General features: G+C 51.6%; 1 protein-coding gene across 3 annotated transcripts; it reads left to right on the top strand.

The window, feature by feature from the left end:
- The first annotated feature begins 69 nt into the window (after positions 1-69).
- WARS1 (tryptophanyl-tRNA synthetase 1) lies at positions 70-24221 on the top strand. 3 transcript variants are annotated; one of them, XM_081160252.1, is made up of 12 exons: positions 93-152; positions 2636-2761; positions 4622-4774; positions 9549-9762; positions 10998-11106; positions 13393-13512; positions 14052-14234; positions 16645-16745; positions 17491-17603; positions 17810-17983; positions 22005-22145; positions 23157-24221. In XM_081160252.1, the coding sequence occupies exons 3-12, from the start codon at positions 4673-4675 to the stop codon at positions 23316-23318; spliced, it is 1419 nt and encodes a 472-aa protein (XP_081016378.1). In that variant the 5' UTR covers positions 93-152; positions 2636-2761; positions 4622-4672; the 3' UTR covers positions 23319-24221. The 3 variants fall into 3 exon arrangements, with proteins under 3 accessions (XP_081016376.1, XP_081016378.1, XP_081016377.1); XM_081160250.1 differs by lacking the exon at positions 2636-2761 and having other exon boundaries at positions 70-152; XM_081160251.1 differs by lacking the exon at positions 2636-2761 and having other exon boundaries at positions 118-1077.
- The last annotated feature ends 892 nt before the right edge of the window (positions 24222-25113 follow it).

The raw sequence follows: 25113 nt of genomic DNA, 5'->3' as shown, positions 1-25113 counted from the left end.
CCAATCAGCGGTGGCCTCCGTCCCGCCCCCGCGAGAACAGCCAATGACGGCGCAGCCTTGCCGGAAGTTGTTCCGGTCGGACTGCGTTTCCACGGACGCCGAGCTGACGGGTGGACCGAGCCGCAGCGGCGCTGTCGGGCCCGCATGGGCGGGTAAGTGAGGCGGCGAGCGCAGTGCGGGGCCGGGCGGGGCCGAGGGCCCGGCCTCCCGGAGCCGCCTGCTCACCACGGTCCCGAGTGCCCTCCCGAGAGCCCGGCTCGCGGCCGCCACGCCCCTCGCCCCCTCTGCGCGCGCTGCCCGCCTGGCCTGTGGCCGCTCCGGCCGGCGCCGACCCTCCGTCCCGTCCCCGCTCCGCCCTCTCCTCAGGCGTCTGCCGGGTGCCAGGGCCTTGCCCGTGGTATCGCTCTCAGTCCCCGCCGCGGTAAAGCTGGGAGGCCCCGTCACGCCCATTTCACAGACTAGGAAACCGAGGGTGAAGCGGAGGGAGGGGAACCTGACTTGCCCAGGGCCTTGAGACAAGCAAATGCCAAAGCTGGCCCAGAGCCCGGGTGCGTGTGACCCCGGGGCCCCTGCTCTTTCGGCGGCACCGCAGCCGCGGGGGGGTTTCAGCCCGTCCCCCGCGACCGCAAATAAACACAGTGGCTCCTGCTGAGGCTGAGGCGCGAGACGGGAAGCGGGCGAGGAGGTTACGCGGAGGCCACGGCCGCCCGCGTGGCTGATGCAATGACCGGCTCATAGCTGGGCTCCTGAGGGCTGCATTGTTCTCCACCCGCCCACGCGCGCACTCACACACTCACACACACACACACTCACACACACAGCCCACCCCTGATTGGACAGTCCCGCCAGGAACTGGTCAAGAGGCTCCAGCGTTTGTGAGAAACGGGATGACTTCTAAGAAACTCCTGTTGCAAATAGCCGAAGGGTGGGGTAAACAGGAAGAAAGGAGAAGAAAGAGGCATTTTTTTAAAAAAGGAAACTGAAAGAAAGGGGGAGAGCTATAAAAGAAGAGTGCCGCTTGCCCAGGGCAGCCTCAGCTGCTGCACGGGCCACCTCTGCAGGGTCTCCCCCACCCAGGTATGTGCTGCCATCCCTTGTTAGGCTTGGAGCTTATTCGTGTGTTTTTTACCAGCCTTTTACCAAAGCGCTGGCAACCTTGGCTTAAAGAGCGAGAGGGTGTCTCTCTTAGGATCGGGGTGTTGTACATTTTATTTCATCGCATTGACCCCCAAGTTCAGGTGACTCACAGCTTTCCTACGACAGGGAGGTTCTGGGGAGCAGGTGCCTGTCTGGATTCCTGGCTGGAGTTTTAGCACCTTTGTGCTGGCTGTCGTATTTTTTCACTGATGAGGCCTCCTTAAATAGCCAGTATCCAAACCTATTAGCAGTCTCGTGGTGATCCTCAAAAATACCTTGTGCCTGGCTTCTTGTAGATTAATGCCTTCTTTGCCTTTTAAGATAATGTTCATCTTATTATGTGGAGAGAAAAAAACAATCCCTTTCCTCTCAGTGTTTAGAAAAGAAAAAGTGAACATAATCTGTTCCACGGTTTGAAGTGTTAACGAACTCCTTGCTTTAAAGAAGTCACCTTCTGGTCCTCTGGTAACTTGACCATCCAAGGCCATTGTCGCCCACACTTGGTCCAGGATGGGAAGGATGGTATCCCACCCCTGGTGGTATTCCAGGCACCTAGAAACTCCTTGGTCTCCTTCCCAGAATTGGCTTTCTTGAGGCCACCCTCCCCCCAACTTGCAGAATGGATAGGCTCTGATCTTATCTTTGAGATGAGACCATTGTCCTGTTGTTCCATTGTATGGTTCTGTAATTCTTCCTTTCATCCCAAAACTGTACCCAGCTTCTTTAGGTGCCTGCTGTGCTCCTGCAGGACAACGGAACCTTTCAAAATGAGCACAAGAGTCAGGTTGTTTAAAAAGAGGAATTGAGAGTTAATTTTTAAGAGCCTAGCAGCTTTCTCTCTGAGGTATGCTGTCATCGGCTGGGGAGTAGGCTGTATTGGTCTTGACACTCCCAGTACTTTTTTAGAGGAGATAATAGATGACTTCACTGGTTATAACTTCATTCCTTTGTTTTAGAGTATAGTCTTGGGTAAACAGCTTTCCTTAACAAAGACTCAAAGCCCAATTGGCATTTTATGGGGTTAACACTTAAGACAATGGTCCTTAGCCTTTGGCACCTCAGACCCCGTTGAAAAAGTAACTCAACCCAGATACTCTGCATGGAACCCGGAATATACCAATGTGCATGCAAGCTAGTGGTGTAATTGCAGAGGTTCCAAACTCCAGGTTAAAAACCTCTGAAGGTAAATTTAATTCTAAAAGTTAGCTAACAAAGAAATAAAGGAGGGTGTTGACTAGATGGAAGAAACAGTGTCAAATGGGTGGGTGCATGAAATGAGAGAAGTGGTAGCTGTTCTTGTCTCTGGTCATTCCTGGTGCACTCGCTCACAGAGTTGTATCACACATTCACACACACACACACACACACACACACACACACAAGATTTACAGTGTGGGGATTACCACGAAGTGCGTATCTGCCTTGTGATCACAAGAGCAGGGAGACCTCATCTTTCCCTCTGATATTTATAGATACATGTTTTTTCCCTACAACACAGACCCTAAATGTGGGCCCAGTTTGTCTGGTTGATCACCTGCAGTGACCTGCTCTCCTGTAGGGAAGATGAGCTGCCCAGGGATCACCCCATCATTGTACCTGGCACTTTCCCCAGGAATTTTTAAGGGTAATTTCAATCTGTACTTGATTTTGGTCCCACTCAGAGACTTCAGAACTTTACTGATAATGTTGCTGAGAGGCTGTAGGAACTTAACTCTTTTCTATATCAGTTAGCCTAGGGTAAAACTGGTTATGTGTCCTTTCGCTTAAAGTGGCAGAAGATTTGATGGCATTAGGTGAGGACTCACTGAACTGTGCACCTGGCTTTGAAAGCTGGGACAATTCGGGGTCACGTGTAAAGTATCTGCACATGATATTTGATCACCTGTGGCCAGAAGTCATTTTCTTCGCTTTGCTATTTGATGTGGGCCTGAGCATTTCTCCTCTAGTGCCAGTCGGAAGGTTCTTCCACATTCCTCTGTTACAGGCTTCCCTGAACTGCGAGCCTTGTTATCCATATCACTTACCTGCCAAGCTTCCCTTTCTGGGAATTGAGGTGGTTTTCAGCACAGAGGGGAAAAGAAACCCATCCTGGTTTCAGTATTATGATCTCTGATTATATGAATCAGGTTTAGTTGAAACTTACATACTTTTGAAACAAATATTTAGCAATGGGTAAATAAAAATAAGTTATCCCTCAAATATGTGTTTGGTTCAAAGAGTTACTAGAAAAAAGTTTTAAATGATTAAAGAAACAGTAGTCACTCAAACCTCCACCGTAAGGCCGATGGTGGGCTAGACCGTTACTCACCTGCGTCATTGCACTTACCCATGCACCGTCCTGCAGTTAGTGTTGTGATGAGCTGTTCCCACTTCACAGGAAAGCTGAGGCTCACTCCAGGTAGAGGACCTGTGGGATACTGGAGCCCTCGGGCCAAACTTCGTGAGTTTGTATCCCGTCTCTACCACTTACTTGCTGTGTTATCTTGGGCAAGTTTTTTAACCTCTGTGTGCCCCAGTTGACTCACCTGCAAAATGGAGATCAACCTGCCTCATAAGGCTTCAGTGAAGTGATAGGTAGAGGTGCTTAGAGCAGTACCAAGCACAGAAGTGCTGGAGGGTGGCTGCTGTGTCACAGCCCTTGTAGTTGTCAACCTTCTCCTAGGTGTAGCAATAGGCTGTAGGTGGGGCTGGGGCTCAGCCAGCTCTGGCTCCTTGCACACAGTGCCCGAATCAATTTAGTGCTTGCTTTACAGTTTATAGAATGCTACCATGTCGTCTTTTCTTATTTCTTCTCATAACAGCCCTTGAGGTAGGTGAAGAGGTACTTGATGGTGAGATTTTATAGATGAGGAAGTGGACACTCAGAAAGGGGAAGTGGCTGACCCAGAGTTTTTCAGAGTTTTCCAGTTAAATAAGGCAGCAGGTCTGACGGACAGGCTATATATAGTTCTTACCTCATTTGGAACCTGGCCGGCTAAGGCCCCGCCCGCTGCCCCAGACCTTGCTTTGTCTGAGAACTGAGCAGCTGGCCCTCTGAGGAAGCCACTTGCTCAGAGGTAGGTTGGTCAGAGCAGCAAAGATCTGGGCATTTGTCGGCAACACAATTAAAGAGTAAATAGCAATTTGCCAGATGTGTTTAGGGTGATTAGACCTGGGGTTATTCAAGCCCTTGGGTGCTTGCTCCCTCTGCAAACACAAGTCCTTCCTATGCTGGGGTGCTGGGGGGCACGCTTGGTGGCTAGCAGGGGCCTCCTTTGAACCCTTAACTCCCAGCCAGCAGCTCCTTTGGTCATTTTCTGCATTTTTTTCCCTTTCCCTTTTGCATGGCCCCAAATGTCCACTACATTTTTGCTGATGTTATTTTATACATACTCTTTATTATAACTCACCTCCACCCTCTAGGGAAAGAAGAAAGACCGGATACAGGAAAGAAAATACAGCTGGAGCAGTTTGTAATTTCTCTCTGTCGCTCCTCCTCCCGCAGGTTGTCGGGGCCACTGAGCAGCTCTCCCAGCGCCCAGCTGTAGACCGGAAGATGGCGGACGAGCAGGGGCGAGCCTCCCCGCTGGAGCTGTTCAACAGCATAGCTGCGCAAGGGGAACGCGTGAGAGCCCTCAAAGCCGGGCAGGCGTCGAAGGTGGGCGGTTTTGCGGGGCTCTCCCCACGTGCATCCAGCCAAGTCTGTTGTGTAGTGTTCCTGGGAGCAGACCGCTCCCTCAGTAACTGACTGTAACTATATTGGCTGTAATCTCACATTTGTCTTCTCCTATACCAACATTGCTGATGCACGTGATCTAAAGAAAAGCCGTCGTCCACCTGCACCTCCCCATTTCCTGCTCCCACAAACACGTATTTTCATTTCTTTTAGCTGATTCTTTTCATGTATAACCCCCCGTAGCTCTAAAGACCACACTTACTACATTGCTCCTTGTTCAGGGCTTTCACTGTGGAAAGTGAGGAATCACCACTTTCTCAAACTCTCTCCATCCCTCCCACCTCATGACACTGCGGCCCTTGGTTGATATTAGCATTGATGTTATTCTAACCATGGAAATGCTGCCGGCAGCTGACCCATTGCATATACTGAGTGCTTTTCCTTTCCTGCCCAGCTTTGTTTTCTCTGGAGCTGATTAATCTGTCTTAATTTCTTTTTGCTTGGCTTTTTTATGGACTAATGGTCATGGGTCTCCAAGCTTTCCTTCAGTTGCAGAATCTCCCCTGGAGGCCCTCACATCAACCAGTCAATCAAATTTTTGAAAAGGCCTCTCCCAGACTTTCCACCTGCTTTGCCCTGGACTGGTGGCTCACCTCACACACTGCCCACTGTAGGCCCTTCTCTTGCTGTCAACCCAGGGCTCTTACCTCTCTGTGGGCCCCTGTGTCTCACTCCTCTGTGGTGAGCTCTCTTTGGGCAGAGCAAATCTTCCAGTGGTTTCTGAAAAAAATTACTGCTAAGGAAATAATTTTGGGGGCTCTGACATGGTCTGAAAGTATCTTTATTTTAGCTAATATTTGATAATGACTGGGTATTCCCTCAGCAGTCTGAAGCCCCCTCCCAGGGCTGCTGTGGAGAAGCCGGGTGATTCCTTTGTTTTTTCTTGCTGGACATTTGTAGGATCTTCTCTTTGTGCCATGTTTTGGAATTTCTTTGGCATGGGTGCTCGCTCAGTGCTCCTTTCAAACTAGAAATTTATGATCCTTAAATTATTTCTTTGATCACTTCTATGTTCTGTTTCTTTACTGATTTTTTTTTTAATTCAGAGACTCATCCTCTGATCTTATTATTTTACTTATTTTTCTTCGTGTTCTTCCAGGTGTTTCCTCACCTCCTAACTCTCCTGTGGTCTTCCACTTGTCCTTTGATTGTTAACTTCTAAGAGCCCATCTAATCTCTGTTCCTTTCCTCATAAAACCCTGTTTTTACTTTGCAGTGTCCTTTTATCTCGGAGATCTTGTGATCACTATCCTGATGTTCTCTGCCCCCTTATAAACTCCATTTTCTGCATTTCCTTCTGCCTTTCACGTTAGAGCAGCCCTCAAGTGTTTGGTGGTACCTGGCTGGCCAGCATGTTTCAGAGGGAAGCAGAGAAGCTGGCAGGAGCTTGTCAGTGCAGGTTTTCTTTCCCTGGAGCCCAACCAAACTGCTTCCTTTTGTTTGGGAATCTTCAGCATCAGTCTTTAGGTCTCCTTTGAGGTTATTAGAGTCCTCAGAGGGGCGTCCTCTGGTCTGCTGTCCAGAGGTATAGGCCTGGTGCCAGCGGCATGTAGCTAAATGGGACAGAGGAGCTAGGCTGCATGGTCCTTCCCTGAAGCTCCCTGTTCTCAGTGCACTACCCCTGCCGGGCAGAGGGCCCTCAGTCTGGACACGGTTCACTCTTCCTCTCTAGACAGTAAACCTTGGGGTGGGGGCAGGGGGGCTCACTCAGCTGTGTTGGGAGCCTGGGGTAGAGGCTTGAATAACTGCTTCTTAAACAGATTGTACCTGAGGCCACTGACTCCCCAGCCTCCTAGGGATTCCACAGGGTGTGAGTCCAGTCAATGCCAGTGTCTCCATGACATCCGACCATTTTTCCTTCTCACATGCTCAGCCAGTTACGTCACCCGTTTAGCCTCTGGCTTCTGAACCCTGCTTCTTGTCTCCTCTGTCTTCATGGGGTTACGCCTTCTCTAGAACCCCCTTTGCTATTGTTGCTGTGGGTCTCAGAAGTTGGATCCATCCAGTCTGCGTCCTAGTGGGCACCCCAGCACTCCCTTCCGTTCTGGGGTGCCTCACTCCTGGGTCACCCAGTGGCTTCCTCTCCACAACTTCCAGCCCGTTGTCTTCTCAAAACTCTCTTCCTAGGCTCTCGGCAGACGGTGTCAACTGTCTCACACTCACCCTGTGAGTGCACTTTGACCATTGGACCCCACATAAACCATTACATCTTAAAAGAAAGAAATAGTACTGGGAGAAAGTGACATCTGTGAGTTGGTTACTCACAGAAAGAAGTTTACACACCAGGTGGGGCTCAATGGGTGAGGCTAATTGTTTCCCAAAAAATCTGAAATAAGGACCCAACTGTTGAATATTTTACTCTATAGACCCATTTAGGGAATTTGACAGTAGTAATTTTGTCCATTTAGCATTAAATTTGAACAACATTTAATAAATATTTTTACTAGTGATTCTTAGTGGTCACAGTTACGTCCATTATTTTAGCAAACCAGTGATACTTAGCACAGTAGCGTGGTCTTTGACTAAGCTCAGTCAGCAAGAGAGAGCAGAAGTTGCACACAGACCAAAGGTAAACAACAAAAATTCAGAAGTACATTTGTATCTGACCCTGAAGTGTGTTATCATAGAAGCACCTGACTTAGAAATTCACTTTAAGCAAAATAGTTGAGCCACTCAGTGCCAGTCCAGTGCGGGCACTGCGGCTTTCGCCAGCTGTCTCTGCCACCCATCTGGGCCACAGTTGGCATGTACTGAGGGAGGAAGACCCACTGCCTTCAGAAACGACGGCTCACTGAAGTGGGGAGTCTCTTGGGGGTACAGACCAGAGTTTGGGGACTCTGGCTGGAGACAGTGGCCGAGGTCGTGTGCAGTTTGAGCAGCACTCAGGAAATGACACTGAACCATAGTGGTTACGATAGAGAGCAGAGCAATATTTCCCCTCCTTTTACTTTATGTAAACTTTTTACATTGAAATATGCCATAAGCAGGCAGCTCACTGAATTTTCACAGTAAGATCCACACCTGTGTGACCAGCACCCAGATGCAGAAACAGCATTGGCAGCACCCAGAAGGCGTCCTCAGGCCCCTCCAGTCACTGCCTCTACTCTCCCGACGGAGGCCTCCACCTGACTCCTCTACCCAATCCCTCCACCGTGGGTAGTTCTGCCTGTATTCAAACTTTACATAACCTGGTAGTACATAGTCTTTTGTGTCTCGCTTTTCCTAGAACATCAGCTTCTAAATTCTAGTTCAGTATTCTGGTCCATGTTAGATTGAGAACAAAGAAAGAGACAAGGTGAGCCTTCTTTTCAATTCAGACTCCAGACAGCCTTCCAGCAGGAACGCTGATTGAACATTTGACTCTCAATGAGCCACCTAGTTGCCAGTAGTTAGGTGACATCGGTGCAAAGTGTGAACACTGCCACGGATTCTGGGGCTCTGACTGCTGCATACCAAGCCAAGCCATTCTTCCCACAGCTAGCTTGGTAGGTTGTGCTTGCTCAACATTTATTTTGTCACTAACACTGAGCCTGGGCACTGCAGAAATGAGGTGAGTGAGACATACCTGCCTGTCTAACCGGGGCAGACACTCTGTCTCATAAGAGGTCTATTTGCGGGCTTATTGGTTACACAACTCTGACTCTAAATGAATTCCAGATAGTTTCGGAGTTTGAAACACAAACTCCGTCTGCAAGTCACCCTACAAGAGCAGCCCAGGTGCACTACCAAGGGAGCAGTTCTGTAAATGGAGGGTACCGTCAGTACTTGTCTGCTGGGAAGCCCGTTTATAGCACATTACGTGAAAACTCTAAATGGAAATGTTTGTGTTTTCCTTGGCAAGGGAATTGGACTGTGGGTATTCTTTGTGCCCTGACCAAGCCAGGCCAATTATGGAGTCAAGCATTAGGGCTTAATGTGACTGATCTGCATAGTTAGGCCTCCTCTTTGAAATACCAGGCTGCCAGGGGCGGTTGGTGAGGGCTTCTGGGAGAGGCATCAGTAGGTCCAAAACAGCCAAGGAGACACTTTACATTTGCCTTTCTTGTGCTTATTTTAAAACAATAAATATGCAAACACTTGGGGAAGTGGTACAGCTGTTGCCCAGCTGTTTCCATGGATCCTTGCTCAGTTTATAACCTAAAAGCCCCTAGTTGTTCCTTGCCTTTATCTGTCTTCATGGTGTCTGTTTGAGTTGTTGGTGCTGTCCTTGGTGGCATGGTTGTTTGTGTTTCTGAAAATATTCAAGTCAGCCTGTGCATACTGTAAAAACAAGCTCAGAGCAGAGCTCAGTGTAGTGGAGAAGAGGACTTGTCACGCGTGCTCTGCATCGGTGGTGGTTGAGACTCTGGTGTAGTGACTCTTTCATAAACACAGTGTGTACTGTGTCACTGAGTTTATCCCCACAGTGCTTGGTGGTGGCCCATAGCACTAGAACAACATCTAGATGAAAACAGTATGTTCAGGCCCACACTTGCTGCGTGGCCATGGGCAAGCCCCTTCACCTCTCTGATCCTCAAGGTGGTTCACCTGGAAAAGGACAGTGACAGTGAGGCCTGCCCCCTCAGGGTTGCTGGGAGAGTGAAGGAAGCCACGCGTGGGAAAGCACTGGTACAGTGCCCTCCGCTGCAGCAGGGGTGCCCAGCAGGCGTCTGCTCCTCTTTGTTCCCTCACCCTGCACCCTCTTTCCTGTGTTCAGGATGAAATCGATGCCGCAGTGAAGATGCTGTTGTCCCTAAAAATGAGCTACAAAGCCGCCATGGGGGAGGACTACAAGGCCGACTGCCCCCCAGGGAACCCGGCACCTGGGGGTGATAGTGGCCCAGATGCCATGGAAGCTGACGAGGATTTTGTGGACCCGTGGACCGTACAGACGAGCAGTGCAAAAGGCATTGACTATGACAAGCTCATTGGTACGTCCTGGGAAAAGCCCAGACTTTTAGAAGTGATTCCATTGATGTTCTAACTGTTAAATTAATCATAAATCCAGTCAAGTTTCAATGCCAAGAAAAAAATATCCTAAAATCTTTTGGTGGTGGTGCATTATATTCAAGGATTTTTAAATAAAATAATAAAATAAAGCTTATTACAATACAATGATCTATAGTAGATAGTAGGACCTTTCTCCTTTTTTGAACAGTTCAGAACTTGGGAAAGGCCTGTTGAGATGGACACCATTTCAGTCACTGAAATTTTCCTTCACTTAGCGGTGACAAGTAGTCACAGGTACCTACGTTTCTCCTCCAGTGATGCCAAGTATGGAGCTAACAGGCTGGAAGTCAACTTGAGGGGGGAGACTGCTCACAGGTGGCTGGTTGTCACTTCCAGGCCCTTCCTCGAAGGGCTCCCTGCTCAGGAATGTCCTCACTCTGCGGTCAGTGCTAACCACCAAAGAAGAAACAGAACCCAAGTGTTCTTACCCAAGTCAAAGTCATTTTCCGTGATTTTTAAGTGTAGACTATCAATGAGGGAAAATTTACTCGAGGACAGGCAGGTGTTAATTCAGTTCAACAATTATAGAATATTGCCCGGCCGGGCGTGGCTCAGTGGTTGAGCATCGACCTAGGATCCAGGAGATTGAGGTTTGATTCCCGGTCAGGGCGCGTACCCATGCGTGGGTTGCGGGCTTCATCCCCAGTCGGGGGTGTGCAGGAGGCAGCCAATCAATGACTCATCATTGATGTTTCTATCTCTCTCATTCTTCCTTCCTCTGTCTGAAATCAATGAAGACATATTTTTTTAAAAAAAACGAAAAACAATTACAGAATATTAAAATATATAGTTGTCAGTGTGTATAAATTTTACCTTAATGAGCAATAAGCTACTGTGTGTGTGTATCTGTGTGTGTGTGCCAGAAGTCGCTAGCTAGACTGCGTTCTGGATGTGTTTCCATCAGAATCCAATCCTGAACAAAACAGCACTTTATTCAGTAATTTGTTTTCTGTTTTGCTCATTGTGATCTCAGCTGTTGTTAGTGCAAAAGACATGACTTCATGCTGGGCAAGAGGGCCGGGGCAGAGGCCTAGGGGTTTGGTTCATTAAGACTTCGATGCATCGCTGGTTTTTCCCTCTGTTTCAGTGGTCCCTACTCACCAGACCTCCCACCACCTAACATAGCCATGTCTTCTTCTTCCCAATGGTTTTCCAGTTCGGTTCGGAAGCAGTAAGATTGACAAAGAGCTGATAAACCGAATAGAGCGAGCCACGGGCCAGAGACCACACCGCTTCCTGCGCAGAGGCATCTTCTTCTCACACAGGTGGGCTGCACCACAGGCCTTCCCACCCTCCTCTAGTTCAAAGTGATCGGTCTGTTCCCTCGGGTGGCCCGGCACTCCGCGGACCCACCTCTCCCTTCAGTAGCTGGCCATGAGATCCTGCCTGTCCCTGCACCCCCTGGCCCTTAGCTTCTTCATCAATACACTGCCCGCTTTACCAAGTGAAGGTTATATTCACAGAGGATCACATTCATGTCGGATCGTGTCCAAGCTCAGTGTTTCCCATGAGATAAGCAGTGGGCTTCCTGAAATTATGTTCCCTCTTCCTCCTATTGTGCCGGTCTGCTCATAAATCATATCAGAAGAGAAACTAAGAGGGCTCACATGCACTGCATATCCCTCCTTAGACCGTAAGTGCTGTGTACATAACATCAGAAAGTGAGCAGGTTCCCAAAGATCACCTAGGGTTGGGGCAGTCCACCTTTGAGGCTGTGTTCCTGGGGTTTATAGTACAAGGTAGGGTTGTTCTGTTCTACTCCCCAGTCATGGTCTCAGAAGAGCACACACAGGTCACAGGTCAGCCATCTGCCCCCACACTTCAGATTCTGTGTGCAGAGAACTCCAGGCCTTGCTCAGCCTTCTGGGCAGAATATAATCAAACTGTTTTTCTTAATGAGATTTACTTTACCTTTTTCAAGTTCACCTTTTTCAGTGGTTTTTAGTATATTCACCAGGTTATATAACCATCACCACTGTCTTAATTCCAGAACATTTTCTTTACCCTGAAAAGAGCCCCGTGCCCATTAGCAATCAGTCTCCCTTCCCCCTCTCCCCCCTACCACTGGCGACCACTGGTCTCCTTTCCATGTCTATGGATTTGCCTCTTCTGCGCATTTCATATGAAAGAACCACCCAACGTGAGGCAGTGTGTGTACCGCTATTTCACAGAGCGTGTTTTCCAGGCTCATCCGCATTACAGCCTGTGCAGGTGATGGAGGCATGGGACTTGGAGCTCTTGGCCATTCTCAAATTTGAGAATGCTCCCCCCACATCTAATTTTATCATCTGTAATGTAGGGGATTCGATGAGATATAGCACCCACTGTCCAGCTGCAAACAGCCAGTGGGTACTGGCTGGGCGCCTACCCCTCTGAGTGAGTCCCGGCCAGGACCCATCCTCACAAAGCTGCTCTCGTGGGCTCCACGCACTCCAGGGAGTGCCCCGCCCAGACCTACCACACAGCGGTCCCGCCACTCAGTGAACGCCCGCCACTCAGCGCTCAGAGACTCCCACAAAGGCGCAAGTCAGCTGGTGCGGCCACTACCTGCCCTTCTCCTCTATTAGCCTGTAAAAGTTTGATTGGTTAGTTGTGAGAGCCAGAGGAGGACTTTTTCCCTCCAAAATTGTGTTTTCATTATTTCCTTATTTCAAAAATAGTGTGTGATACCATGGGGGCGGAATCAAAACTCAGCACAAAAAATCAGAATGCTCCTCGGCCTGTCAGCCCAAGGTGAACAGCTGGCAGCTGGCCCTGGCTGGGGGTGGAATCCCGTAGTGTGGGGTCCACCAGACCTCTGGAAAAGGTGGCTGTTTCTCTTTTATTTTGGGAAACTGCCCAGAAACAGAACAGTCACACTGAGAGTGGTGGTTCCACCCCTGCCACATATCGCAGTTACTGGGGGAGCCTTTTAAAAATACAGGTTGCAGATGTCACCCAGCCCCTGTGAATCAGCCTCTCTGAAGTGGGGCCCAGGTGGGTGCAAAGTGGAAGCAGCTGCCACGTGATTCTGAGGCACAGCCAGGAGGGAGGACCCTCATGTGCCTTGCCTGTGGACCTCAGACCTGGGGAGGGTGGTCGATTCCAGAATGACTCCCAGGTTAAGACACCTGGTCCCACCTGGCTGAGGGAGCCCAAGTCAGCTCTCCAGCTCCCCACCCTAAGTCAGGACTGTGCAGAACCCTGCGACATCCCCACCTGGGTCCCCAGAGTCTCAGGGCTGGGTGATTCCCGGAACAGCCTGTCACCCAGACAGTGTATAAAGCACATGATGTATCTATGTTGATACTGGGAAAGATTCCAAAACAGTTCCGGTGGCTGCCTGTCCGAATCCATGTTTAAACACACTATTCCGAACCTCAAGTCCTCCGCTCTAAAGACAGTCACAGGAGAAGCTGTGTCAGTAGACGTTTCCTGTTATTTTTATCACAGAAGCACCAAGGTGCAACAGACTAGTTCTTGCCCGTGTTTTCTCGACATTTCCAAGTGAGCATTAGTGCCTTGATTTCTTTTCCCAGAAAAATCAGTTCCCTCTCTCCTCTTTCCTTCAGAGACATGAGCCAAGTCCTCGATGCCTATGAGAACAAGAAGCCGTTTTACCTGTACACGGGCCGGGGCCCCTCCTCCGAAGCCATGCACTTGGGCCATCTCATCCCATTCATTTTCACTAAGTAAGTTCTGAGCCTGTAGCTCTCCTTGCTGCTGGTAGTGAGTCAGGAGCAGCAGGTATAAACCGTCGAGAGCCCACAAGACAGGACTCGTTTACGTTTGCTGTACAAACCCAGTATCAGGGACCTGGTACCTGTTCACCTGGTTTGTTCCTGATGTCACTTTAGAGGGACATGGGTGGTGGAGACAGCCAGCCGGACCTGATTCATACCTTCTCTTCCCTGTCCGTGTGACCACAGGCCAGCTACTGCTCTGAACCTTAGTTACCACATCTGCAGGGTGAAGATAATCATAGCTGCCTTGTAAAATTACTGTAAGACTACAAATGATGTCCAACAGCTGGCCTAGAGCCGCCATGCAGGCGCCCTGAGTTCATAAACGGCAGTAGCCTTCATCATCAATACGTCCACAGCGTGCTGAGACCACCTGATTTTGTAGAAAAGGTGGCTTTGGCACAAGTTAGTCAGAACTGAGTTTCGAGATGCCAACCTGCGTTTTTCTGTAGGGAAGTGAGATGTCCGCCTCTGCCCTTGCCTCCTAGGTGGCTGCAGGATGTGTTCAACGTGCCCTTGGTCATCCAGATGACCGACGACGAGAAGTACCTGTGGAAGGACCTGACCCTGGACCAGGCCTACGGCTACGCCGTGGAGAACGCCAAGGACATTATCGCCTGCGGCTTCGACATCAACAAGACCTTCATCTTCTCTGACCTCGACTACATGGGGTAAGGAGAGGGCGCATGGCTGCCTCTTAAGCATGTGCAACATCAGGTCCTCGGGACACGGCTGCATCTGAAACACCTGAGATGCTCTCGGGCCCCATGACGGTTTTTCTTCCTCGAGTAAGTGTGTCACCTCGTGTATTGGCTGTGGTTTCCATCCTCAGCTGTGCCCAAGAAGTGCTTCTGCATCGTAGTTTCTCTCTGAGGATCGTCACAGTTAGGGTATCTGTCTTTCCTCACAGAGAAGACTCCCCAGTTTCACATTCCCTCTCAGTCCAGGTGTTTAAATCAGCCACTTAGGCCAGAAGGTTTCATCCTGAAAAGCCTTGAACTGAAACTTCAGAGGTCTTGAAATCCATCCCACATGACTACTGAGAATGTGTTAGGAAAGTATTAGGTTTTTTAACATTACTTTTCTCATGGGCACTGCGGGGCCCTCCGAGAAACGTGGTCTTAGAAGGAAGGACAGTGGGCTTGGGTTTGAATCAGGCCACATCTGTAGTGGTTGTGAGTCAGCGTCTGGCACATGAAGTAGGATGAGATGAGACCTTAGCTGTCAGTTACTATAATTTCCATGGCACTTTGTTTTACTTCTCTCCCCCACTCCTTAAAAGGCCCATGTGTTCTGTAGCCTCTTCCCACCCACCGTGGCCCCTCAGGGCCTCTGGTCCCCTCCAGCCTGTGCTCTCTAAACTCAGGTCTGGTTGAGTCCCCTGCGCAGGCCTTTCCCAGCACTCCCTCATCCTCAGGGTCAAGTGCTCACTTCTCTCCGAGCACACCCCCCCTTTGTATCTAGGCCTGGTTCCTGTCCAGCATCACTGCCACTTCCCTCTAGGTCAAAGAGTTGACAGTTCCATTTCCTCCCCTTTGTCCGTATTCCTGTTGCCTGGAGTCCCCTCCCCTCCAGCTTGGGGGGTTCCTCTGCTTCTTCCAAACCCAGATCAGGCATCTCCTCATCCTGGGAGCTGGCCCTCCTGCAGGCGAACTTAGCACTTGGCTCTTGTTCCTGGCACCCAGGCTCCTCCTCGGCCACCTCCAATGTGTGGTGCAGAGTGAGGGTGGCCTTCTTCCATGAGGTCAGTGAAGCACTCACGGCATGCTCTTGGTGGCAGGCACCTCCTAGGCCCTGAGAAGAAGTGCTGTGAGGAAAAGTCGGGAATCATACCTGTGCGCAGTTTTATGACGACTTATTGAGGTGCTACATAGAAAGTACTTTAATGCATTTCATACCGCTCACAAGTTTTCTCGTTTTTCACGCACCATCTGTTATGGACTTTAGATGTCAACACACTGTCTTGTCCACATCGAATGAAGCGATCTCATTGGTGGAAACCGTGCAGGTCAATCTACGAAAAACTATATAATTGCACGAACCCATAAAGCATTGCAGTTACATTGTATTTTGGTCATTCGAATATGATGATTTAAATAACGTGCAGTTTGCCCAAAAACGTGCGGTCCCTGGCTTATGTCTTAGAGATTTCTATGCGGTACGCAATGTGTTCAGCAGCGCCTGGCACCTGGCGAGTGCTCAGTGAATGTTACTATCTAAAATCTCTCACAGCATTAAACCGTGTCCCCAACTGGCTGTGTGAGCTAATCCAGGACATGTTCCTTAAGTCTTGGGAGTGTGGAGGGCAGATGTTCAGCCATCATGTGTGGGGCTCAGCCAGATCTGCTGCTTATCACCAGTGGCGAAGCCTCGTGTGTGGGCGCCGCTGCAGCAGAAAGAGGCCCGTCTTCCTCAGAAACCCTGCTCAAACACCAGAGCTGGGGCCCTCTCTGTGATTACTTCATCCTGAGCCTAGTACCCTCTGGTAGCAGAATGGCTGCCACAGATCCAGGCCTCTTATCCACACCCCTCACCATACAGAAGAGGGCCCTGTTGTTGGGGGTGGGGTCATCCTACCCAAACAGCATGACTCCCCACAGTGGAGGGGTGGTGGTGGCCAGATGCAGGGAGGGCTGGCTCACAGAAACAGGCCCTCTTGCCTGGCACTCCATCTGATAACAGTTGCAAATAGTCTCCCACAAGACAGAGCATAATCTGTCTCAATAAAACCACTCCCTGGGGCCCCCAAATGTGAAGCCCCACTGCACACTTACACTGAACCGGCAGAGTTCAGATACTTCCTGTCTGCTGCCAGCCGGAGTCCGGTTGTGTTCTGGCCTCATCTGCTTGTTGCGGGTTGTCTTGTGTTGATTTCACACTGGATTCCATGCTTGCCGTCCACCTCACAGGTGAAGGCATGTCTGCCCTGCCTGCTGCAGGTGTTTGCCTATAGTGGCTATTGGGCAGTTCGCTCCCCGGTCTGTCCCCACTGGTGTCGTCCCCTCTGGCTTGACCACCTGCAGCTGTGCCCTTGGTGGAAGGCCCTGTGGGCCTGGAGTCTGATTCTGATTGTCTTTGCAGGTCGAGCCCAGGCTTCTACAAGAATGTGGTAAAGATTCAGAAGCATGTGACCTTCAACCAAGTGAAAGGCATTTTTGGTTTCACGGACAGTGACTGCATCGGTAAGGAGTCACTGCTGACTGTGCCCAGCCCCAGCCCCAGCCCGTCAGGAGCCAGAGATTCCTTCGGCCTCTATCCTGGGCGTGTGGAGTTGTGTTCCAGGGTGCCAGTCCTCCTGTCTCCTCAGTCATCTTTAGTCATCTATTCTAAGGCTTTAAAGGAAGTAGAAAGGGTGCAGACTGCCCGCTTGTAGTGTACATCTAAGTCTACCTGAGTACCCAAGTACCGAGGCTAGGGCTGGCTGGCTGGCGCACTACTTGTCAGGTGTGACACAGGTCCATACCCTTTGACCCAGAAATCCCACCTCTGCAGTTCTCAGCAAATAACAGTAGCAGTATTATCAATACCCAAAATATTGAAAACAGTGTTGTGTGCCAAGATAGCATAATTTGTAACAACTGAACATGAACAACCTGAATGCCCAGTGGGCAGAGAAAGGTTCAGTGTAGATGATTCATTTACAGGATAGAACATAGTAACAGCCACCTGGGAGATGCTTCAAAGTGGAAAAGGCAAGGGGGGAAACAGTATAATCACAATGGAAATGAGTAGAAATAGAGAAAACATGAAAAGAGACACAAATTGGTTATAGGGGTTTTTTTCTTCTACTTTTCTGTGGTTTTCGGGTTCTCTTTAGTGATGATTACTTTTGTAATGGGGAGAAAGCCCGCTTTTGCTCATCCCTTCACCAGGGTAACCGGACAGGGGCTGGTCCCTTGTGTAAAGATTCTCTGTCCTCACTCCCAGGGAAGATCAGCTTTCCTGCCATCCAGGCCGCTCCCTCCTTCAGCAACTCATTCCCACAGATATTTGGGGACAAGACAGACGTCCAGTGCCTCATCCCCTGTGCCATCGACCAGGTCAGGAAGCAATGGGGTATCTGGGCTGGGCTGCGGGGAGGCTGTGGGCACTCACCAGTAGGAAAGGCGGATTGGGAGGGTGTCGGCGGAAATCAGTTCTGTAAACTGCCTGGAAGCTGTGGGTGGCTCTGAAGGCCTGTGTCGTCCAAGGGCTAAAAGCTGGCGCGTTTCTTCGAGCCATCCTCAAGATGCCTCCTCTCCTCTAGGATCCTTACTTCAGGATGACAAGGGACGTGGCCCCCAGGATCGGCTACCCTAAACCAGCCCTGCTGCATTCCACCTTCTTCCCCGCCCTGCAGGGCGCCCAGACCAAAATGAGCGCCAGCGACCCCAACTCCTCCATCTTCCTCACTGACACGGCCAAGCAGATCAAGACCAAGGTGAGCCCTGCCCCGGGCGGAGGGGCCGCCTGTGTGCGCAGAACCAGGGGCTCAGGAGCCCGCACACCCACGCCCACACCATCACTCTGTCCTTCCAGCATCTGCCGCAAGGCTGCTGAAATCCAGGGTCCATAGTTGTGCCCCACTAACTCCAGGCCACCTTAACCTGTTCCCAAATATCAGGGGAATTTATTTTGTGTCCTTTCACTTAGGCAGAACTTTGGATTTTTTTTCTTTCTTTTCTCATCAGCACTCTGTTCTGGAAGCAAAGTCAGGGCAGTGTTTTTTTTAAAATATATATTGATTTCAGAGAGAGGAAAGGAGAGGGAGAACGAGATAGAAACAGCAATGATAAGAGAGTCATTGATCGGCTGCCTCCCACATGTCCCCAACTGGGGATGGAGCTCGCAACCCAGGCATGTGCCCTAACCGGGAATCGAACCTCGATCTCCTGGATCCTAGGTCAATGCTCAACCGCTGAGCCACACCCAGCTGGGCAGGGCAGTTTTCTTTAAAGTTACTCTTGAACAGTAGAGAAAAATCAGTTTATTTCTGAGCACAAGCTATGTTCAAGCTATGTTCCTGAGCCAGGCCAGGCGCTTCGTTCACATTTCCTTGTTTTAATTCTCACTGAGAGAGCATGGTGTGTTCCTTTTAAAGACGAGAGGGATGAGGCCCAGAGGGGCCAACAACTTGACGGAGTTTCCACCACCGGAAACCAGCAGAGCGCTCCTGGCCTGTGAGCAGCCACCAACATGGTGCTTGGGAGCTGGCTTCCTCCCAGAGTCTCACTGAGACTCAAAGTCGATAAATGTCGTTCCATGGGACAGCCCTGCCCTGCCCAGCATGCAGAGGGCTCTCGGTCAGTATTTGTCGTCACCAGAGAAACGTGAACTGTAAGTCACTTGGTTACTTACAGTTACGTCTGTTGCTTGGTTCTGAACTGCCAGCATAGGACAGTCCCCTCACTGCCCCACAAAGCTGCTGACATTTTATTTGGAACCAAGTATGTGTTTTCAGGTTGGAATTTTACAATGGGAGGGACAGAAACTGTATTTGAAGCATGTAATGCAACCATCTAGGTCACTGCAGGGCCCCTGACCCTCCTGGAAAGTCCCAAGCAGTTTCTCGTTGACAATAGGGAAACCGTTGATGTTGAAACTCTTGTAGACAGAGCTTTTTCTTTCCCTTTCACTTCTGGCCAAAACTCCCAGAGCAGGTCATGTGGGGGACAGGGGAGGCATCCTGTTCCGTCCAGCACAGAAGGCATTGCGTGTTGTTTTGAGATGCTGTTTGAAGTAAGTCATTTTTGACTCTGGGGCATTTTTCATCCCCCACAAGACCCAGAGGGTGAGTGAGCAGTAAGCGTGAGGTCAGGAACCTCAGGCTACAGAGGCCACCAGGGCCCTGAGCAGCCTGTGGGACAGGACAGGGCCAGGCCAGGCCTTTGTTCCCAGTCTCCATGCCCATCTTCAACTCCAGAATCAGACTCCAGCAGCCGAGAGAGGGCATCTGCCCCCCTCAGAAATAACAGCAGTGACCATGTGGGCATGTGGGGGCGTGGCTGCGAGATCACCTGCCATGTGCTTACCTGTGCAATCTCATCAAGTCCTAACATCCACCGGGGAGGCTGTGTCCATTCTGTAGGCGAGGAAATCAAGGCGCGGCGGGGTCAGACAAGTGCCCTGTGTTCACCCTGTTGGGAAGCAGTCGGGCCAGGACTGTAACCCAGGCCCACCAATGTCTGGCCCCACCTCTTACCTGCTGTGGGAGAGTGACCTTGGCTGTCCAGGTGTCATTTGTGATGTAGGGCAGTTGTCCCCTTCACCAACGAGGCAGGGCTGACATGAGATTACATATAGAAAGTTTTTATGAACTGTCAAGTGCCCCCCAAATTCAAGCGTTTAGTTCAGAAAGCAAATAGATGAGCAGGTCCTTGGCAAAGCAGGCCATGCCAGTGTCTCTGTGGGCTGTCACGTGGACCTGACGGAGCCCTTAGAGTCAGCTGGCCCCCACAGGCAGCCCTTGGCAGTGGGAATTGCCTCCTTAGGACAAATGTTCATGACACAGTTTACTATCTGGCCACCCACTCGTGATTTCTGGCCCCTTTGTGCCATTCCCAGAGTTGCCCCAGGCCCAGAGAGTGGCCTGCCCCCACCATGGTCTCAGGGCTTCTGCCACCAACTCAGCCTTCCCGTTAGGTTGGAACAGTGGAAATGCTGGCTCCTGGTGGTTGGATCAGGTCCCTCGTCCCTCAGCCCACACAGCCTTACCGGCGCGGTTTCCTGTCCGTTACATGGATTCATGCTTTGAGACATCTCACTTGCTTCCATCATTCTGGATCCTGGCAGTAGCATTCCAGCCCTCGCCAACTGTCGCTACCCTAATCCAAATGGTCTTCCTGTTGGTTCCCTGTAAGTTGGGCCCAGCATCACTGAGGACCGGCCATGTCCAACACCAGGACCATGGAAGCCACTCCCAGCAACCCAGTACCCCAGGAAGGGCCAGCTTGGCCCCACCATTCAGTGCCACACGGCGGGCTCTGGACCCTTGGGCCTTGTTTTCTTCACCTGTGAAGTGGAGAAGGCGATACCGAGGTCACTGAGGATTAAGTGTTTGTAATAATCATCACAGCCACCATTTATGGTGCATCTGCTATGTGCCACCATTGGATGCAGGGCCTGTCTGGGTGGCAGGCGGTCCCTGAGCATCTTGGAAAATAGGCAGCAGGTGCCCACTTGCTCATCCTACTCAGACAAGCTCAGGGAATTGCCCCAGGGCCCTCGGGTCATTCCACCCTTGCAGCCTAGGAGACTGTCCTCTAGACTTCCTGGCACAGGAACAACTTCCCTGAGGCCCAGCACTGGCCTGGCCTAGCCTGGGAGTCTGCACCCAAGAAGATGCCCACACAGGCAGAGGCCTCCAACAAAGACCAGAGGCTCTGGCAGACACAGTGCACCTGCCCGAGGGTGCACTGACCTCAGAAGAGCCCAATACTTGGTGGTTTTCTCTTTCTCCTGTTTATTTTGTATTTTCCATAGTTTCTGGAGTTCACATAGTGATTTTATGACTTGCTCCTTTTTTGTTAAGGAAAGGGAAGGTGGCCTGCCCGTCCGCCCATACCTCTCGCAGCTTCCCTCTGTGCAGGGCCTCGCCTAAGCATCTCGGGCAGCTTCCTCTCCTGAGCAGAGCCTCCCAGGCCCACCTGTGGAAGATGAGTGTCCCTTACCTCACTGTGCTGTGCATTCAGCCGCTGCTTCTGGACAGTCCCAGAGCATCCAGTAGTGACCTGTCCCGGGGACCTCTGGGGAGACCTACTGAACATCTCCACTTAGAATTTACCAACCCCATCTACCCCGTTCCCCAGTAAAAAGTTAGGGTAACATCTGCACACAGCAGGCTTCTCAAGTACTCATTGAGAGAACATTGAAGGGACTTTGCCTATCCTTTTGGCTTTTCTTCTCTCATCTGTAGCCCTGATTTCTCCAGGACTCTCCTCGATGTTTCCTGAAACATTTATTAGTTTGTGAGTCTGTCTGAAAGTGTGTGTTAGGTGGGCCCTGCTTGTTGGCCTCCCAGCTCCGCACCGTGCGTGGGTCCAGCTTTCCCTCCTGCACCATCTTCCGTGCCTCCCATTCTCTCACGCAGCCAGGCTCAGGGCTCTGGTGACAGCACTGCCTGCCCCGGGCACCGGCCGCTCCTCCCTGGTCGTGTGTGTTACTCTGAAAAGGGCTTGTGTTTGTCCTTTCTCTGTAGCTTGTCACCTGAGAACACGTTAGGACATGTCCCCCAAATTTCAGCTCTCCAACTGTTCTTGTCTCTGGGGAGTGGGGAACACAAAGTGAACCCGCTCTCCCCTGCCCCTTCCCTGCAGTGGGCCCCACTGTGGCTGGTTGTGGGGCTCTCCCGCCGGCCGGAACCAGCCTCCCTTTGGTCAGGATCTGATGGGCTTCACTTCCAGCACTTGGGCTCCTTCAGGGCGGCTGGAACCAACTAGTGTGTGTGTCTCTTGCTGGTGCAGGTCAACAAGCATGCATTTTCTGGAGGGAGAGACACCATTGAGGAGCACAGGCAGTTTGGGGGCAACTGCAGTGTGGACGTGTCCTTCATGTACCTGACCTTCTTCCTGGAGGATGACGACCGGCTGGAGCAGATCAGGAAGGTAAGACAGAGGCCCTGGGCCCTAGGAGCCCCAGCTCACTTCACCAGACCTGGAGGGCTCTGGTAGCTGCTAGGGGTGTTCAGAGCTTCCTCAGGGCCTTGGGCCCAGGAGATTACAACTGAGTAGGTAGATCATGTTGTGACCATGTGCTGAGAAACCTGATGAACAGGATTCACAAAAGAGGAAACGCAAGGTATTTACTCAGTAGCCACACAAAAGGGTTTCATGGTCCTCTCTCAGAGCCGTATAAGTCCACATGCCATCAGAGTAAAAACAAGCCCCTACCAAGTTAGCAGCGTTGTGTGTTGCTGTTGTTTTGCAATGATTGTAAACCAGATGCTTCCAGGCCCCCCAGGGGAGCCTTGTGTCCCCAGCACAGCCTCTCTAGGACCAGCTCCACCGTGGGTATAGAGAACCCAAAGAATATCCAAGCTTTGCCTCAAGTTCTCCAAGTCCCAGAATCTTTTCCAAGGACTTAATCCTGGTTAAAGAGCTCCCCAAACGACAACATTCAAAATGATAACTGCAGAAGCGCAGGACCACTGCACAGCAGAGACAGGTCACCTAGGAGGGTTTACTGACGTGGGTCAGTGCACCTGCGGGGCGGTCAGGTGGACAGGCAGCGAGAGCAGTGCAGGGGGAACCCAAGACGCCACCGGAAGGCCATGGCCCTCCCTCCGGCACTAGCCTTGCTGCTGCTCTGGGGCCTGGGTACTTCCTTAAGCTTGTTCACTGAGTGCGTATTACTTTTACAATCAGAAATGAAAAGGATTCGGCAAAGATTTATAAAGGTGGGTAGGGCTGGAGGAGCTGCCCGTAGTCGGCGTGCCTAGAGTTCTGCTCAGGCCGCAGGGCCGGCCACTCCCCTAGTTCCTTCCACTGAGAGCACAGAGCCACTCAGGGCCGAGGCCCTCCAGGTTCAGAAGGGTGGCCTAGGAGGCACAGAGCAGGTTTTTGTTGGGAGTGCGGTGGTGGGTGTGCGGAGCCAGTTCTCAGGGTGTCTCCTCACAGGATTACACCAGCGGAGCCATGCTCACCGGCGATCTCAAGAAGGAGCTGGTAGAGGTCCTGCAGCCCTTGGTTGCAGAGCACCAGGCCCGGCGCAAGGAGGTCACAGACGAAATCGTCAAAGAGTTCATGACGCCCCGGAAGCTGTCCTATGACTTTCAGTAATGCCCATTTTACATCTGCACATACAGAAATATAGTTTACGAATAATCCCAGCCCCATCGAATCCCTGCTGCGCCTGGGCTCTGTCACGCGGAGTCCTGGCTCTCATGTCTGCGCCCTGCATCTGTCAGTGCTCTTTCTTCCTCTGGGTTTCATCCTCTTCCTCCTGTCAGCCGAGCCCTGGGCTATGCCTGGGTACCGGCTGCTGGGCTGGTCAGGCAGGAAGTCCCGCTGGAGTCTCTCCCACAAGGCACCCTGGAAGGGAGCCTTGGGCGCCGTGTGCACTGGCCCGCCTGCTCCAGCCCAGCAATGGGCTTGCATTGGAAAACCTCCCACGGTTCCAAATAAACCCTGAGAGCCTGCTGGTGAAAGAGCCCATGGTTTGTGCACACTTCGGAAAGTCGAGGTGGGGAAGTTTAATGGACACAGACGTATTTCCACCCATTTCCCCCCCCAAAAAACCAAAAAGAATTGCTGGCCAGAGGCGGCCACTTTTATTAAATTGAGTCTTTGTGGAAAAGATTTTTCATCTCACTAACCTCCAGACCGCATGCATTCTCCAAAATTCACACTCCCTTCCCCAGTCCTCCGGATGCTGCTCCCACCCGCTGACCTGAGAGGCTGGCGGCTTTGCAGACACCTTTGTCCTGACAACTTGACTGGCACGGGGGCCTGCACGGAGTAGCACCCTGCCCATGTCCCCAGGTGGGTGGACGGGGCTAGAGAGCGCAAGGCAGCCCCCGAGGCCCTAGGCGCTGTGCTGTGGGAGCCGATCAGTCTCACACCCTGTGTGGTTTGGAAAAGCGGAAGGATATCCCAGGAAAACCCTCTGTGGAGGCGCAGGGTCCGCTCCCGAGTGCTCTATCCTCATGTTGCTCATTGGCGTAAATAAACTTTGGTCCTGCCTGTGTGGCTGTGCTGTCTGGGGTTGAGTGGGACAGAGGCCTCGCTTCGGGCCCAGCTGTGCTGCGCCTGCTGCCCAGAGCTGCAGCCCCTCGGCGGACAGCCTTGAGTCCGCTGGCCTCACAGTTGGGGGTGTGGGTGTGGAGGCGGGCAGTGCCCGAAGCCCAAGCCCGTGGCACTGAGATGCAGGTTCCCAGGAACCAGTAGCCCGCCCACCCGTCTAGCCCTTTGCAGTCTCCCTGGCCTGGCCTCTCCCAGCTCACTTCCCAGTAGAGAATCAAACCGGGGTCCTCATCTTGTGCACATGGGAGCGGGCCATAGGGTGGGCAGAGGCAGGGCTGTGTAGTGACAGGCCAGGCTTTGGGCGGGGCTGGGCTCACTCAGTGGGGCCCAGGGCGGAGGCCCAGTCGGGCCTGGGCTCGCTATGTGCTGGTCCTCGTGTAACTGGGGAGACTGCAGCTTAGAAGGGGAAGGTGGCTTGTCTACGGCCACACAGCGTTTGTGGCAGAGCAGGCCTGCCCTGACTCTCTTCCTTCTAAAACCTGTGGGTTCTTAAAGTCTCCGGAGGGACCCCAGGATCAGGATAGATGTGGCCGGCCCAGCAGGTGTTTGGAGGTGACACAGGTTGGTTCCCAGCCCCTGGAGGGCGAGGACTGCTTCAGATTTCCCATGCGCCTTGGTCCCCAGTCTGGTGCGGAGACCAGCTGAGCTGCATCTAAGGGACAAGCAGAGAGAGCACCCTACATGGCAATGGACAGCTGAATGGGAGGACAGATGGCCACTCGGCCAGAGGGAGCACATGCCCAGGACAACACTGCAGAGCCAGAGTGAGAGGGGCTCCCGGCATAGGCCTCGGTGCCTGCAGCCTCAGATGCATCGGCTCTCCCTGAATGGC

This window comes from Miniopterus schreibersii (assembly GCF_964146895.1).
Source record: "Miniopterus schreibersii genome assembly, chromosome: 1".
NCBI classification, from domain to species: domain Eukaryota; kingdom Metazoa; phylum Chordata; class Mammalia; order Chiroptera; family Miniopteridae; genus Miniopterus; species Miniopterus schreibersii.
This window is presented reverse-complemented; position numbering and strand designations above follow the sequence as displayed.

Excerpts from the sequence above, each read along its gene's own strand:
- WARS1 (XM_081160250.1), top strand. The coding sequence starts at position 4,673 with ATGGCGGACGAGCAGGGGCGAGCCTCCCCGCTGGAGCTGTTCAACAGC. Across the intron at positions 13,513-14,051 it reads ATCCCATTCATTTTCACTAA|GTGGCTGCAGGATGTGTTCA; the intron begins GTAAGTTCTGAG and ends CTTGCCTCCTAG. Across the intron at positions 14,235-16,644 it reads TCTGACCTCGACTACATGGG|GTCGAGCCCAGGCTTCTACA; the intron begins GTAAGGAGAGGG and ends TTGTCTTTGCAG.